This window comes from Gorilla gorilla, chromosome 5, assembly GCF_029281585.2.
Source record: "Gorilla gorilla gorilla isolate KB3781 chromosome 5, NHGRI_mGorGor1-v2.1_pri, whole genome shotgun sequence".
NCBI classification, from domain to species: Eukaryota; Metazoa; Chordata; class Mammalia; order Primates; family Hominidae; genus Gorilla; species Gorilla gorilla.
Window position 1 is genome coordinate 60,869,795 of NC_073229.2, and position 14,141 is coordinate 60,883,935.

General features: G+C 51.2%; 1 protein-coding gene across 2 annotated transcripts in view; it reads left to right on the plus strand.

Moving 5' to 3' along the window:
• Positions 1 to 126: 126 nt before the first annotated feature.
• The window catches only part of PTK7 (protein tyrosine kinase 7 (inactive)), an 85,606-nt gene continuing 71,591 nt past the window's right edge, over positions 127 to 14,141 (plus strand). The window contains exon 1 of one of the 2 annotated variants that reach the window (XM_004044048.5): positions 127 to 434. In XM_004044048.5, the coding sequence (XP_004044096.1) occupies positions 356 to 434 (79 nt within the window). In that variant the 5' untranslated portion in view covers positions 127 to 355. The remainder of the gene's footprint in view (positions 435 to 14,141) is intronic. The other variant, XM_063707615.1, reaches the window with a different exon arrangement.

Genomic DNA, 14,141 nt, shown 5'->3' on the forward strand with positions numbered 1-14,141 from the left:
CACTTCCCTGAGCCTTGCTCTCTCTATTCTCCATCCCTCTCCAGACCCCTCCCCCTACTGAGCTCCTCCCAGCCTCGGCGAGGAGGGGGCGTCGAGGGGGCGGGGCGCCGTGCGGGGGCCGGAGGGGAGGGGGCGTCGTGGGGCGGGGCTTGGCGGCGGCGGCGGCGGCGGCGCGCGAGGACTCGGAGGTACTGGGCGCGCGCGGCTCCGGCTCGGGACGCCTCGGGGTCGGGCTCCGGCTGCGGCTGCTGCTGCGGCGCCCGCGCACCGGTGCGCTCCGCCTCCTGTGCCCGCCGCGGAGCGCAGTCTGCGCGCCAGCCGTGCGCCCTCAGCTCCTTTTCCTGAGCCCGCCGCGATGGGAGCTGCGCGGCGATCCCCGGCCAGACCCCGCCGGTTGCCTCTGCTCAGCGTCCTGCTGCTGCCGCTGCTGGGCGGTGAGTACCCGAGAGTTGGGGGGCACAGAGCTTGGGAAGCGCGGGAGTCCCGTGGGCAAAAGGCTGCACCCGGGGCGGTGGGTTTGGGCGGCTGGAACGGCCCTGGAGTGGTGGAGAGGCTCGCTGGGGGTGCAGGCTTGCGGCGGAAGGGCGCAAGGAGCCCGGGGGTCGGGAGGCTGGCGAAGCCTCCAGGTACGCGGTCAGGGTACCCCTCCCACTCGCGCCGCGGGGACGCATTTCCAGCCTCCCTGAGTTTTTCTGGTCTGAGCCGAGAGTTTGCTCGAGAACTGCCGAGAGTTGCCGGCTCTCGGGCCCAGATGGGGAGTTTCTTGTCGGGGGAGAAAAGACCATCCGCACCCACCGTGGGGAGCGCGATGGAGAAAAAGGAATTCCCCACCCCACCCGGCAGGGTCGGCCCAGGTAAGAGTTGCTGGTTTGGGGCCCGATGCCGGACAGACCTGCGGCGCGCAAAGCGCGGAGCTTTGTTACCTACGCCGACCCGACGCTCCCGGCTTTCCTCCTCCGAGTTCCTGGGCAAAGCTGAGACCCCAGATGGCCCTGCGGGTGAGGGCGGAAGAAGGGAAGAATTAGGGGCCGCCCCCATCCATGGCCTCTAGCTACTGGTCTGGAACCCTGCGCCCACTCCGTGCCAGGGCCGAATCCGGGGATCCGAGGGTCCCAGGCTGTCGCGGTGACTAATGTGTGAAGGCCGCTGCCAAAATCGGGCATGGCCTGGCTGCAAAGGTGCGGACGGGGTTTGTTCTGCTCCTTCCTGGATTTCCATCCTGGCTGTCCTCACAGAGGAAAGGAAGTATTTCTAACGGAAGAAAGGCAAAAAGAGCTCATTCTGGCTTTTCTTGGGGGGGGGCCTTAGCATTTTAACGAGGGTGTGGCCCTCTCATCACCAGGGCAGACAGCACCGCCCCCCCAACTCCCGCAGCTTTTATTTCCTGGCTTGGTCACACCTAAGAGTCATCACTGAGGTGTTGAAGTGCCTTACAGGAAAGCACCAAGCCACCCGCACATCCCAAATAGCCCGGACTGGAAATAAAGCCCCCGACCCTCCACAACACTCCTTGGTGGTCCTCGAAGCAGCTTTCTCTTGGGGAGCTCTGTCGAGGAGACCTGTCCTAGGTGATCACCTTCCATCTCCTTTGAAGGTGGCAATGGGAAGGGCATGGGTAAGGAATTGCCTTTCTAATATCTTTCTGGCCTGCCAGCTGTGGAGGGGTTTTGGTGCTGGTGGAATCAACATCTCCCCTGCCCCCAGTTGTAAAAGGAGAGGTAAATGTAACCCAGGAAAGAGACCAATCTTCAGGGATTTGGAGGAGGTGTTTCTGGAGTTGCCCCGTTTTTCTTGTGATGTGTGTGGTGGTTATTGCTCGTGGCAGAATCCACATCTGCTCCCAGAGGGAGTATGGAAGTTTTTTTGCACAGCCAGGATGGGGGCCCAGCCATCTGGGCGAGCAGCCCAAGCTCACAGGCCCCCTGGCTGTCCTGGTTGGGTTTTGGTGTGTGGGTCTGCCCAATGAGGCTGCCTTCACTGCTGCTGTTCAGGGTACTAGAGTCAAGGGGAGTTTCTGGTGAAGATGGGGCTCTTGCTCAACAAATGGTAAATTCCTAAATTCCTTCCATGAGAAGATGACTCTGATGTTAATTGACTTAATCTGGTGACTGGTTGGTGTTTAGTGTGTGTGTGCGCGTGTGTGTGGGGGATCCTGTTGGGGGAAGTTAGGGCAGGCTGAGGGCTTAGGACAGGAGGTCTGTAGTCTCCTCAGGGGTGGGGGGATGTCTTGTGCTCAACAAAGGAACATTTTAATGAGAGCCTTAAATCAATTCCACCAAATGTGCCTTGTTGTGGAACCTGTCCATGTGCTGTAAACAATTTCAGTGGAGGCCGAGGCGCCTGCTGTCTTCTAGTGAAATCCTGGGACTCAACCCACCCCCAGACGCATGACTTCAGGGGGCAACGGTTTTTTAATAGATCACAGTAGATTTTTCCATCTCATTGTTTAACTGTGTAATTAACTGGAGTTGTAGTGAGATCCCACTGTTAATAAGGCTGGAGTAAGGAACCTAGGCTGGCTAGGTTTGTGGATTAGACCATTTTAAAGTCTGGGTAATTATGCCATAAATGGCTGAGTTACTTTCCAAACTTTGAGATGCTGTTGTAATAAATATGGTGGAGGAGGAGGAGGCTTGATGTTTGAAACTATGGATTCTTAACCCCAACCTCTTGTACAGTCAGCTGTGGTCACTTCTCATTCCGATTCCCATCCCCCTCCCTGGTTTCTTTCCTCCGGGCTCTTGTTTCTTTGGGGAAATTGAGTCGTCCTGTTCTGGGATAGGCTGTCTGCAGATTCCTCAAGGCTCTGCAGCCTGTAATTCAGGCCTAGGAGTTGCTTTTATTAGTGATGGCTTTTCTCAGCTGTTGGGAAGTATGGTGGCAGGGCAAGGGTGCTCTTCTTGTCACTTGTCAAATGATATACTCAAACTCCTGGTGTTCAGAGCAGCATTGAGTGGTGGACAGAGCTCAAGCAATGGAGATAAAGTATGGTCCTTCCTTGGCGTCTGCAGGGAATTGGAATAGGACTCCCTGAGAATAACAAAATCCAAGGGTGCGGCCGGGTGCGGTGGCTCACACCTGTAATCCCAGCACTTTGGGAGGCCGAGGCGGGCGGATCACGAGGTCAGGAGATTGAGACCATCCTGGCTAACATGGTGAAACCCTGTCTCTACTAAAAATACAAAAAATTAGCCAGGCGTGGTGGCGGGTGCCCGTAGTCCCAGCTACTCGGGAGGCTGAGACAGGAGAATGGCCTGAACCCGGGAGGTGGAGCTTGCAGTGATCGTGCCACTGCACTCCAGCTTGGGCGAGATCGTGCCGAGATCGTGCCACTGCACTCCAGTTTGGGTGACAGAGCGAGACTCCGTCTCAAAAAAAAAAAAAAAAAAAAAAATTCCAAGGGTGCTCAAGTCTCTTATATAAAATGGTGTCGTATTTACATATAACGTACACACAACTTCCCTGTATACTTTTGTTTTGTTTTGTTATGAGACAGGGTCTCCTCTATCACCCAGGCTAGAGTGCAGTGGCACAATCCTGGCTCACTGAAGCCTCAAATTCCTGGGCTCAAGCAGTCTTCCTGCCTCAGTGCTCTAAAGTATGGGGATTACAGGCATGATCCACTATGCCCAGCTTCTGTATACTTTAAATCATCTCTAAAGGCCAGGTTTACGCCTGTTATCCCACCACTTTGGGAGGCAGAGGGAGGAGGATCGCTTGAGCCCAGGGGCTCAAGACCAGCCTTGGCAACACAATGAGACCTCCACCTGTACAAAAAAAAAAAAAAAAAAAAAATAGCCAGGCATGGTGGCACGTGCCTGTGGTCCCAGCTGCCCAGGAGACTGAGGTGGGAGTATTGCCTGAGCCCAGCAGGTTGAGGCTACAGTGAGCCATGATTGTGTCGCTGCACTTCGGTCTGGGTGACAGAGTTAAAAAAAAAAAAAAAAAGGGCCGGGTGCAGTGGCTCACACCTGTAATCCCAGCACTTTGGGAGGCCGAGCTGGGCGGATCATGAGGTTAGGAGAGCGAGACCATCCTGGCTAACATGGTGAAACCCCATCTCTACTAAAAATACAAAAAATTAGCCAGGCGTGGTGGCAGGCGCCTGTAGTCCCAGCTACTTGGGAGGCTGAGGCAGGAGAATGGCATGAACCCAGGAGGCAGAGCTTGCAGTGAGCCGAGATTGCACCACTGCACTCCAGCCTGGGTGTCAGAGCGAGACTCTGTCTCAAAAAAAAAAAAAAATCTGTAAATTACTTGTAATACCTATTACAATGGAAATGCTATGTAAATAACTGTTGTATTCTTTAATTTGTATTCTTTTTTATTGTTGTACTGTTTTTAATTTTTATCTTCCCCCAGTGTTTTTGATCCTCTGTTGACGGATGTGGAGCCCAGGGATAAGGAGTATATCTGGCAAAGCAGCAACTCAGACTCATTGGCAGGCCCTGTGGCCCTGGATGAACCTCTTAGCTTCTCAGCCTCTTCTATAAAGGGGCATCCTAGAGTTGTGCTGAGGATTAAGTGTAATGAAGTAGGCCGGGTGCAGTGGCTCACATCTGTAATCCCAGCACTTTGGGAGGCCAAGGCAGGCGGATCACCTGAGGTCAGGAGTTCAAGACCAGCCTGGACAACATGGTGAAGCCCCGTCTCTACTAAAAATACAAAAATTAGCTGGGTGTGGTGGCACACACCTCTAATCCCATCTACTCAGGAGGCTGAGGCAGGAGAATCACTTGAACCCGGGAGGCGGAGGTTGCAGTGAGCCGAGATCACGCCGCTGCACTCCAGCCTGGGCGACGGAGCGAGACTCCGTCTCAAAAAGAAAAAAAAATACACACACACACACACACACACACACACACACACACACACACACACACACACACAGCCCTTTCTTGGTCTTCCCTCTGTGGTATGCTTCAAAGATTCCTTCAGCTTTACAGTCATTCCCAACAAGAGACATTTTACCTACTGGAACCCTCCATTCCAGTCCAGCTGGAATATTTGCCATCTCCTAACACATATCTGGTTTTCTCCCACCTCTCTTTCCTTCGGGCCAGTGCCCGGTTGTACATTGCCTTCTCCTGTCTCTCTGTTGTCCAGCCCCACCGCCTCTTCTTCCCTAAAGCTGTCCTGTCTCTCCTGCCAGAAGGTAGACACCTGTAGAACTTCTGGACTGTCATTCTTGCGACACCATCCATATTTTTGCCCCTATTGGGTTTTGTTTTAATTTACTGAAGGGCTCCCCCATAGAGTTTAGTACAGTACTTATTTATAATGGGTTCTTATGTAGGTGGTTTTTTTGTTTGTTGTTTGTTTGTTTTTGTTTTTTTTGAAACGGAGTCTGCCTGTGTCTCCCAGACTGGAGGCATTGGCACGATCTTGGTTCACTGCAACCTCTACCTCCCGGGTTCAAGTGATTCTCCTACCTCAGCCTCCTGAGTACCTGGGTTTACAGGCGTGTGCCACTGCACCCAGCTAATTTTTGTTTTTTTAATAGAGACGGGGTTTCCCCATGTTGGCCAGGCTGGTCTCGAACTCCTGACCTCAGGTGATCTGCCCACTTCAGCCTCCCAAAGTGCTGGGATTACAGGCGTGAGCCACTGCACCCAGCCGATATAACAGGTCCTCATGTAGGTTTATTTAAAAAGTGAATGAACCATTTGGGTGCAGGGCAGAATGATCAAGGGTGGAGTTAAATATCCCCTTGCATCCTAGGCGTGGGGAGTCTTTTGCACCCTCCCCAGCTTCTTTGGGTTGGGGTTGCCTGTTCCTCCTTGCGCCTGCTCTACGGTGACCAAATTAAGGATCAGACCTTCCTTCCCTGATCCTGGGCTGGCTGGTTTTGGTGGTGGTTTTTCTCAGTTTTGATGTGGTGGGTCTTCTAGCTTTCTCCAAGTTCTGTGCGTGGGTAAGCACCGCTACATATGAAGCTGACTGCAACTTAAAAACTGGTGCTAAAGTTGCTTCCTCAGAGAACTGGGTAGGGGCCTAGAGTATCTATAACTGTGCTACTTGAAGAAAGACCCAGGGCCACATGGCATCAGCATTCCTGGGAGCATGAATCAGAATCGCAATCTGCAATTTATTTATTTATTCTTTTTGAGATGGAGTCTCACTCTGTCACCCAGGCTGAAGTGCAGTGGCACGATCTTGGCTCACTGCAACCTCCACCTCCTGGGTTCAAGCGATTCTCCTGCCTCAGCCTCCTGAGCAGCTGGGATTACAGGCGTGCACCACCACGCCAGACTAATTTTTTTGTATTTTTAGTAGAGACAGGGTTTCACCATGTTGGTCAGGCTGGTCTCGAACTCCTGACCTCATGATCCGCCCACCTCAGCCTCCCAAAGTGCTGGGATTACAGGCGTGAGCCACCGTGCCCTGCCGCAATCTGCATTTTAACAAGATGCTCAGGTGACTCTGCACCCCAGAGTTCCAGAAGTCCTGGCCTAGGCATCCTTCTTTATACAGAATCTCAAGGCACAGAGCTTTCCTGTTGCAACAGTATAAATTGGGAGCTGAGATGCTGCACAGTATTTGAAGATTTGCTTTAAATAACTCACTTTATGTGAACACTCCTTGGGGTGATGTGTACGCTGTAAAATTACCTCCTTTGGGTTTAAATTGAGTTAGATTTTGTCAAGAAATTTCTCCATTAAATGTGTGACTCTAGGAAGTCTGCAATATTCAGCCTGATGTTTAGCTCCTCTCAGAACCTCAGCTTTTCCTAGAGGAGAATACGGCTGATTTTATAACGAAAGCCAGTGGAGAAACTGGATTTGTTAGGCAGAAATTTGGTGGACAGACAACTTTTCAGGAATACATTTGGCTCATAAAGGGAGGCATGTCTCCGCTGGGCTTTGACAGTTGTAGTGTTGTTAGTCTTTGGAGCATTTCATATTCTGGAGTGAGGGGGTTTGTGTGAGTCTGTGTTTAAGCCAATGCAGCTTCTGTGAGACTCGTCTGGGACAGAGGTTGGCCGGTTCAGACTCTAATATTGGAGCCAAGAGCAGTTTGGGGCCAAGGATTCAGTCTTTGGTGTTTTCCTGATGGAAGAAGGGTCATTAAACAGGGTTGGGTGTCCTTGGCCTGCGTCCCTCAACCTCCTGCTCTCCCTAACCTCAGTAGATGCCTCTCTGCTGCTGTGCCCGGGCACTACCCCTGGCCAGAGCCACATGGTGGGGTTACAGGCTTGGGGCCACAGTTGCTGGCACTGGCCCTCACCTTGCCCTGGAGCTGCCGCCTGCCCTTCTCCTGATTTCTGCTCTGGCCCCCATCTGCCTGGTCCTTCTTCTGAGGGTGTGAAAGTCCTGCCATTGTAGCTGGTTAGAGTCCTATGTTGGAATTCTCTTGAGTTCACTGCTGAGCCCCCTGGCGCTTTGGTGGAGCTGGCCTGAGAGCTGCCACAGCTAATCAGCGGTTTGAGGAAGCCCTCTGTAGTATGTCACTTTTTCCATCCTCTTTTCTTCTCTGCATTTAGGCCGTTTCCCTCCCAATAATGTTACACAAACAGCAGTGGGGCAGGGAGGAAGCTTGGTTCGAAGGGCTGACACACACACAGGCGCCTTTCCCCTCTCGCAACTTGGTTTTACATTGCTAAACTCTGATCTGCTGTGTGCATTAACTGGGGTATGTGTTGAGTGAACGCTCAGGTGACTAGAACGTCATCCACCAGGTGTCCTGCAGATCCCAAGCCCCTGTTAGAAGTGTAAGCCTTGATAAGCGGGATATGCACTCACAGGTTTAGGTGTGTATGTAATTTCTGAAGACAAAGTCCCGAGTCGTGGGGTAGGGATTGTAAGTTACATATTAGGAAGGTGTAGATATGTGTTTCTCAAATTAGAGTGGAGAGTATAGGGCAGGTCACCAAAGTATTGATGAAAAGTTTAGTTTCCTGGGCCTTACTGCAGACCTGCCCATCAGAATTATTGAGGGAGAGGCCAGAAAATGCATTTTATTTATTTGTTAGATTATGTTGTTGTTTTTGAATAGCTGATCCAGTTACATAGGCCAGATTTCAAAGGGAAACTGCATTTTAATTTTTATTTATTTATTTTTGAGACAGGGTCTCACTCTATCACCCAGGTTGGAGTACAGTGGTGCAATCACAGCTCACTGCAGCGTTGTCCTGTTGGGCTCAAGTGATTCTCCCACCTCTGCTTCCCAAGTAGCTGGGACCACAGGTGCATGCCACCATACATGGCTAGTTTTTTAAATTTATTTTTTATTTTTAATAGAGACGAGGTCTTGCTGTGTTGTCCAGGCTGGTGTTGAACTCCTGGGCTCAAGCTATCCTTCTGCCTTTGCTTGCCAAAGTGTTGGGATTACAGGCATAAGCCGTCACGCCCAGCCTGGAAACTGCATTTATAAAGAGCTTCCTGGAGATTCTTACCTATGCTTAAGTGTGAGAACCACTGGGTAGCCATAAGGAGAATTTATCAGTCTGAAGCGGAGGTGTGGTGTTGAGAAAAAGGGTGATATTAATAGTGGGGGGCTTAGGAGGGAGTTCATTCAAAGTGCTTCAGTGTCTTCTATGGGTGAAGCTGTCTGAGGAGGCATGGAATGCAGGAAGAAGACAAGATGGAGAAACGTGAATCAGATGAAGTATGAAAGACACCATTTGGTAAAGTGCTAAGTAGAATAGAAGAACATTCTAGAATGTGTGGGATGGTAAGTCTGAGATGTAGGAGCAAATAGGGGGTGGGAGGGCTTCAGAGAGGAGAGAAGACGCTACATTGCTGAATAGATGTAGTCAGTGACGGCCTCAGAATGATGTAACGTCATCGGAACAGGATTCTGAAAACCTGGGTGGTACTGTTCTAATATCACATGGCAGCCACAAGTGATGAAGTAATAGAAGAGACATCTATAGACCTGTGACACCAGTTTTTCTGTATTCTGGTCCTGGCTCAATTGCTGCATACCCACATGACCCTGAGCTGGTTGGTTAAACTTTCTGAGCCTCAGTTTCCTCGTGAGCACAATGCAAGTGATGCTGTTGCCTGCCTTGCTGGCCCCTGTGAAGTTGTGATATAATGCTCTTCAACTGTGGAAATGGGTGACCCCTGGGAAGCAGCCCCTCTGGCTAGCCCTGATGGTTCTTCCCAGAGACTGTCCTGGCCAGCTGTTTCCTTTTGAGGGGTCAGCCTTTCTTTTTTGAGATGGAGTTTCTCTCTGTTGCCCAGGCTGGAGTGCAGTAGTGCGATCTCCACTCACTACAACCTCCACCTCCCGGGTTCGCGCCATTCTCCTCCCTCAGCCTCCCGAGTAGCTGGGATTATAGGTGCCCGCCACCATGCCTGGCTAATTTTTGTATTTTCAGTAGAGACGGAGTTTCACCATATTGGTCAGGCTGGTCTTGAACTTCTGACCTCGTGATCCACCTGCCTCAGCCTCCCAAAGTGCTGGGATTACAGGCATAAGCCACTGTGCCTGGCCAGAGGTGTCAGCCTTTATTTCCAGCCTTCTGACCCTAGAATGGTTTGCCAAAGGCTCAACAAAGTCCCTCTTGACTAGCAGCCTTAGAAATGGTTTTCTCATTTGGGCTGGGTGCGGTGGCTCACGCCTGTAATCCCAGCACTTTGGGAGGCTGAGGCATGTGGATCACCTGAGGTCGGGAGTTCGAGACCAGCCTGACCAAAATGCAGAAACCCCATCTCTAGTAAAAATATAAAATTAGCCGGGCGTGGTGGCGCATGCCCGTAATCCCAGCTACTCAGGAGGCTGAGGCAGGAGAATCGCTTGAACCCGGGAGGCCGAGGTTGTGGTGAGCTGAGATCGCGCCACTGCACTCCAGCCTGGGCAACAAGAGCGAAACTCTGTCTCAAAAAAAAAAAAAAAAAAAAATACATGGCTTCCTCATTCAAAAGCACAAGTTTTCTAAATGGGTCTCAGTATTCCAACAGCAGCCCAGAAATGTGGGAGCCACACACAGCCACATTTTCCTGGTGAGAATTCTCCCTCTCTCTTTGTCTCAATAGCAGATTCTCCCAAGGGGTGGGTTGGTGCTGGTTCAGGGCCACTGTCTCTCCTGGCGTGCTGAGGTTCTCAGGAAGTGGGTAGTGAACTGTGCTTCAGGCAGCCTAGGCAGACTTTTATGATACCCAAGGGAGGGGTTTTTATAATCACTGGATGACTGTGGGGGTTTCCCCAGTCAGCGACTCTGTTAATTTGTGGGAACTTCTGTCTGTGCTGTGGGGAGGTTCCTGAGATTCTGTGTGGCCAAGGGCAGTGGGCTCTCCCTGGGGGTGGTTATGGGGGCCCGCATGGGCACTATCATGTACAACCTCCCCTCCAGGAGACACTCTGGCTTTTTTTTTTTTTTTTTTGTCTCCTCCTTGGGGTGGTGGCGGGGCAATGAGGGGAACGCTTGTCTGCTTTGGGACTGCTGAGGTGTCCCAGCAGCTAGCTCGTATGGTACCTTTGTGCACATTACAAATAAGTACTCCCAGTCGTGGGCGCAGTGGCTCACGCCTGTAATCCCAGCACTTGGGAGGCAGAGGCAAGTGGATCACTTGAGCTCAGGAGTTTGAGACCAGCCTAGGCAACAAGATGAAACCCTGTCTTTACAAAAAATACAAAAAAACTAGCTGGGTGTGGTGGTGCACGCCTGTAGTCTCAGCTACTCAAAGGCTGAGGCAGGAGGATTGCTTGAGCCTGGGAGGTCAGAGCTGAAGTGGGTGAGTTGTGATGTGATTGCACCACTGCACTCCAGCCTGGGCAACTGAGCGAGACCCTGTCTCAAAAAAACAATAAAACAACAACAAAAAAACCCTTCCTCCAGGTAGATGCAGTCCTGCACCAGGGTTCAGGCAGTATTTCAGTGTTGACTCTTTGGTCAGACATCTTGAGCAGTGCACAACCTGTACAGTCAAAGGTGGCTGTTCCATTGGCATGAAGGCCTTGCAACTGTGGCTCTTTGTTTCCCAGCTGATGGGCCAAGATGATTTTGATGCCTCTGTTCTAAAGTCGTGTTTCAAGTGAGCCCTCTTCACTACTGTTCTGCCTCCTATGGTGGTGGGATGGGGCAATCCTGCCTGTAACATACAATAGGAGAAGCCGGTGAGGGTGGAGCCCCATTACTGTGCCCACCCCACATTGTATATCTGTGGCTGCTGAAGTCTTGACCTATTTCTGGGCCCCTTCCCTGTGAGAGGATTTTGCTGTCTTGCAGATACAGGCTCCTAGCCTTATGTGATAATTGGTGTGGAAGGCTGGCTGAATCCTTGGGAAGAGTGGGCCGCAGAGTTTATTTCACATTTTATTAAGGAGCTTTCAGTTTTCCTTTCTGTTGTTTCCTCTCTCCCTGGGGACACTAGGGTCTCCAGGTAAAGTGTGTGGGCATTCCTGATTTAGAGGAATTCCTGCAAGAGAAGTGGCAGGACCTCAGTCCCAAAGGCAGGTCTTGGGTCTTGCTGAGCTCCAGCGCTGGGTATCCTGGTGATGTTCATACCTCTTGAGCCTGAGGAGGCACCAGGAGGAGCACTAGGGTCAGTGTTGGAAGACATGGACCCTCCTTCCACATTTGCCTAAAACTGCCTGTGTGACCATGGGCAGGTCCCATCCTCTTCTCCAGGCTTCAACTTCAGAACAGAAGACCTTGGAGGACCCTTGCTGAGGCTCACTCAGTGTGGCATCTCCAGCCTTGTTTCTGCCACACCTTACAGGCTCTCCTTACCCTGGGTTTAGGGAGAGCACTTTAATCTAAGGGCTGCTTTTTATTCCGGAGTCTCTAGTGCGTGGGCATGGATGTGTTTAGACTTGACCAACTGGTGATGTGGGTATTAGGGTATAATTTTCTGGGTGCAAAGGGTACTGTAAAGATTTAGGAGGGAGAGTATTTGACAGGGAAAGAAACTGAGGCACAAAAGTACGATCTGCCTAGCACTACAGAGCTGGTGAGGAATAGGGCTGAAGCCAGTGTGGTGGTTCACACCTGTAATCCTAGCACTTTGGGAGTCCAAGGCGGGAGGATTGCTTGAGCCCAGGAATTTGAGACTAGCCTGGGGAACATAGCGAGACCCCATCTCTACGGAATAGAAAATAAAAGAAAAATTAGACAGCAGTGTTGGCACGTGCCTGTGATCCCAGCTACTTGGGAGGCTGAGGTGGGAGGATCACTTGAACCTGGGAGGTCAAGGCTACAGTGAGCCAAGATTGCATCACTGCACTCCAGCCTGGGCAACAGCGAGAGACTTTGTGTCAAAAAACAAAGGTAGAGAGCTGAGACCAGAGTGCCAGTCCCTCCTGTGCCTTCACTTAGAGTCCTTGTATGTCCAGGTGTTACTGTGCTATGATATGCTGCACACATGGCCAAGTGCGGTGGCTCATACCTGTAATCCCAGCACTTTGGGAGGCCAAGGCGGGTGGATCATGAGGTCAGGAGTTCAAGACCAGCCTGACCAACATGGTGAAACCCCGTCTCCACTAAAAACACAAAATAAGCCAGCTGTGGTGGTGCATGCCTGCAATCCCAGCTACTCGGGAGGCTGAGGCAGGAGAATGGCTTGAGCCTGGGAGGCAGAGGTTACAGTGAGCTGAGATCGTGCTACTGCATTCCAACCTGGGTGAGAGTGAGACGCCATCTCAAAATAAATAAATAAATAAATAAATAAAGTTATGGTGAAACTATATGTAATCTAAAAGGCTGGAACACTGTGCCTAAATCCCGATGGCTTGAGCTTTTCTCATGAACCCATGAGTCCTTAGCCTCCTCCTCCTGGTGCTGCTGGAAGGTCACAGGCAGTTGCAGGCCCTGGCTTGTAGGTGCATTCCAGACTATTGCTTCCTGCTGGGAGTTGTACGCTGAGCAGTGCTGTGGTGGAGACCACGTAGGAGGTAATAGTCATCCCCATAGTGGTTAATAGAGTTTGCCACCTCATACTACTTTTGTGTAGGTAGATGTGCCCACGCTTGGTGCTCCAGGCCCTGCCTCATAGTAGGGGCCTAATGATGTAGATTTCCCTTTAATTTCTGACTTTGGAGTCAAGTCTTTTAACCCTCAGGAGTGTTCAGGTGAGGTTGGATCATGACCTTGACATTCTGGGTGATGCCACTTTTCTTGTGCCAGGTGTATCTCTCTTTGGCTGAACTGTTGACCACTCTTGATGATTCCACTGAGTTTGTTCTTCTGCTTTGGAGGTTCTCAGACTCCAGTGTGGGAACCTATGTTCTGTCACGGAAGGATGCAAAGGGACAACTCTGGTGATCTGATTCCATTGTAGCTCATCTGTTTACAAAGCTGGGCTGTTTCCCACCTAGAAGAAGAGGGAGAAGGCTCTGTCAGGCCAACAGATCCTTAGAGAGTGCTAGGATGGCATTTGAGATCCAAACCTAATTTCCAGCCACCTGAAAAACAAAACAAATCACAAAGAAAACATTGTCTTACAGCCTCAGGGGGGAGAAAAAAAGGAAATGCTGTCGATCTATTATAGTTCCAGCACAAAGAACAAAGCATTCTATCAGTTTAGTTCCTTTAGCAGATTAAACCAGTTGTTAAACTGACCAATTAAAAAAATGCCCAGCTACGCAGCAGCTTTTCTGCCCATGATCTGAGCTCCTCCTCTACCCAGGCCTCTTACCGGAGGAGTACTGAGGGGAGGGGGCTAGGCTGGGTCCTGGAACAGCCCTGGAGACCTGTAGGAAGGTCTCTCTCTCTCCTATCCCCCCTCCCCTTTAGCAAAACTTGTTAGAACAAAAGGCTGTTATTTAGTAAACACCTGCACCCTGCTTTGAGTGTCCTGAGCTGTGCCATGGACTGGGAAAAACAGGGTGGGGACCTTGTCCTTTGTTACTGCCTATGTAAGAAGCTGGGGTGCTCTCAGGGGTTGTACAGCCTCCTGTGTCTTTCCTTACCCTCTTTACCTTTGCCTGAAGGGCCTTTGAACATGGCTTGAGAGATCCTGCGGAAGCCACCAAGCCAGCTTGCTCTGTCTCCAGACAGCAATTTTAGGCGAGTCTCTACTTGGGCCTTTCCAAGAGACTCCCTTTTCCAGGCACTGCACAGCTGCCGCTGGTGACCCAGAAAGGGGTAGGAGAGCGTGGGCTCAGCCTAGCCTTGGTGCGGGTGGCACCCCTCTCTGCCCCTTCCCACTCTGCCTGGATCAAAGGAGCCTCCTCGGGGAGCAGGAAAATACCTC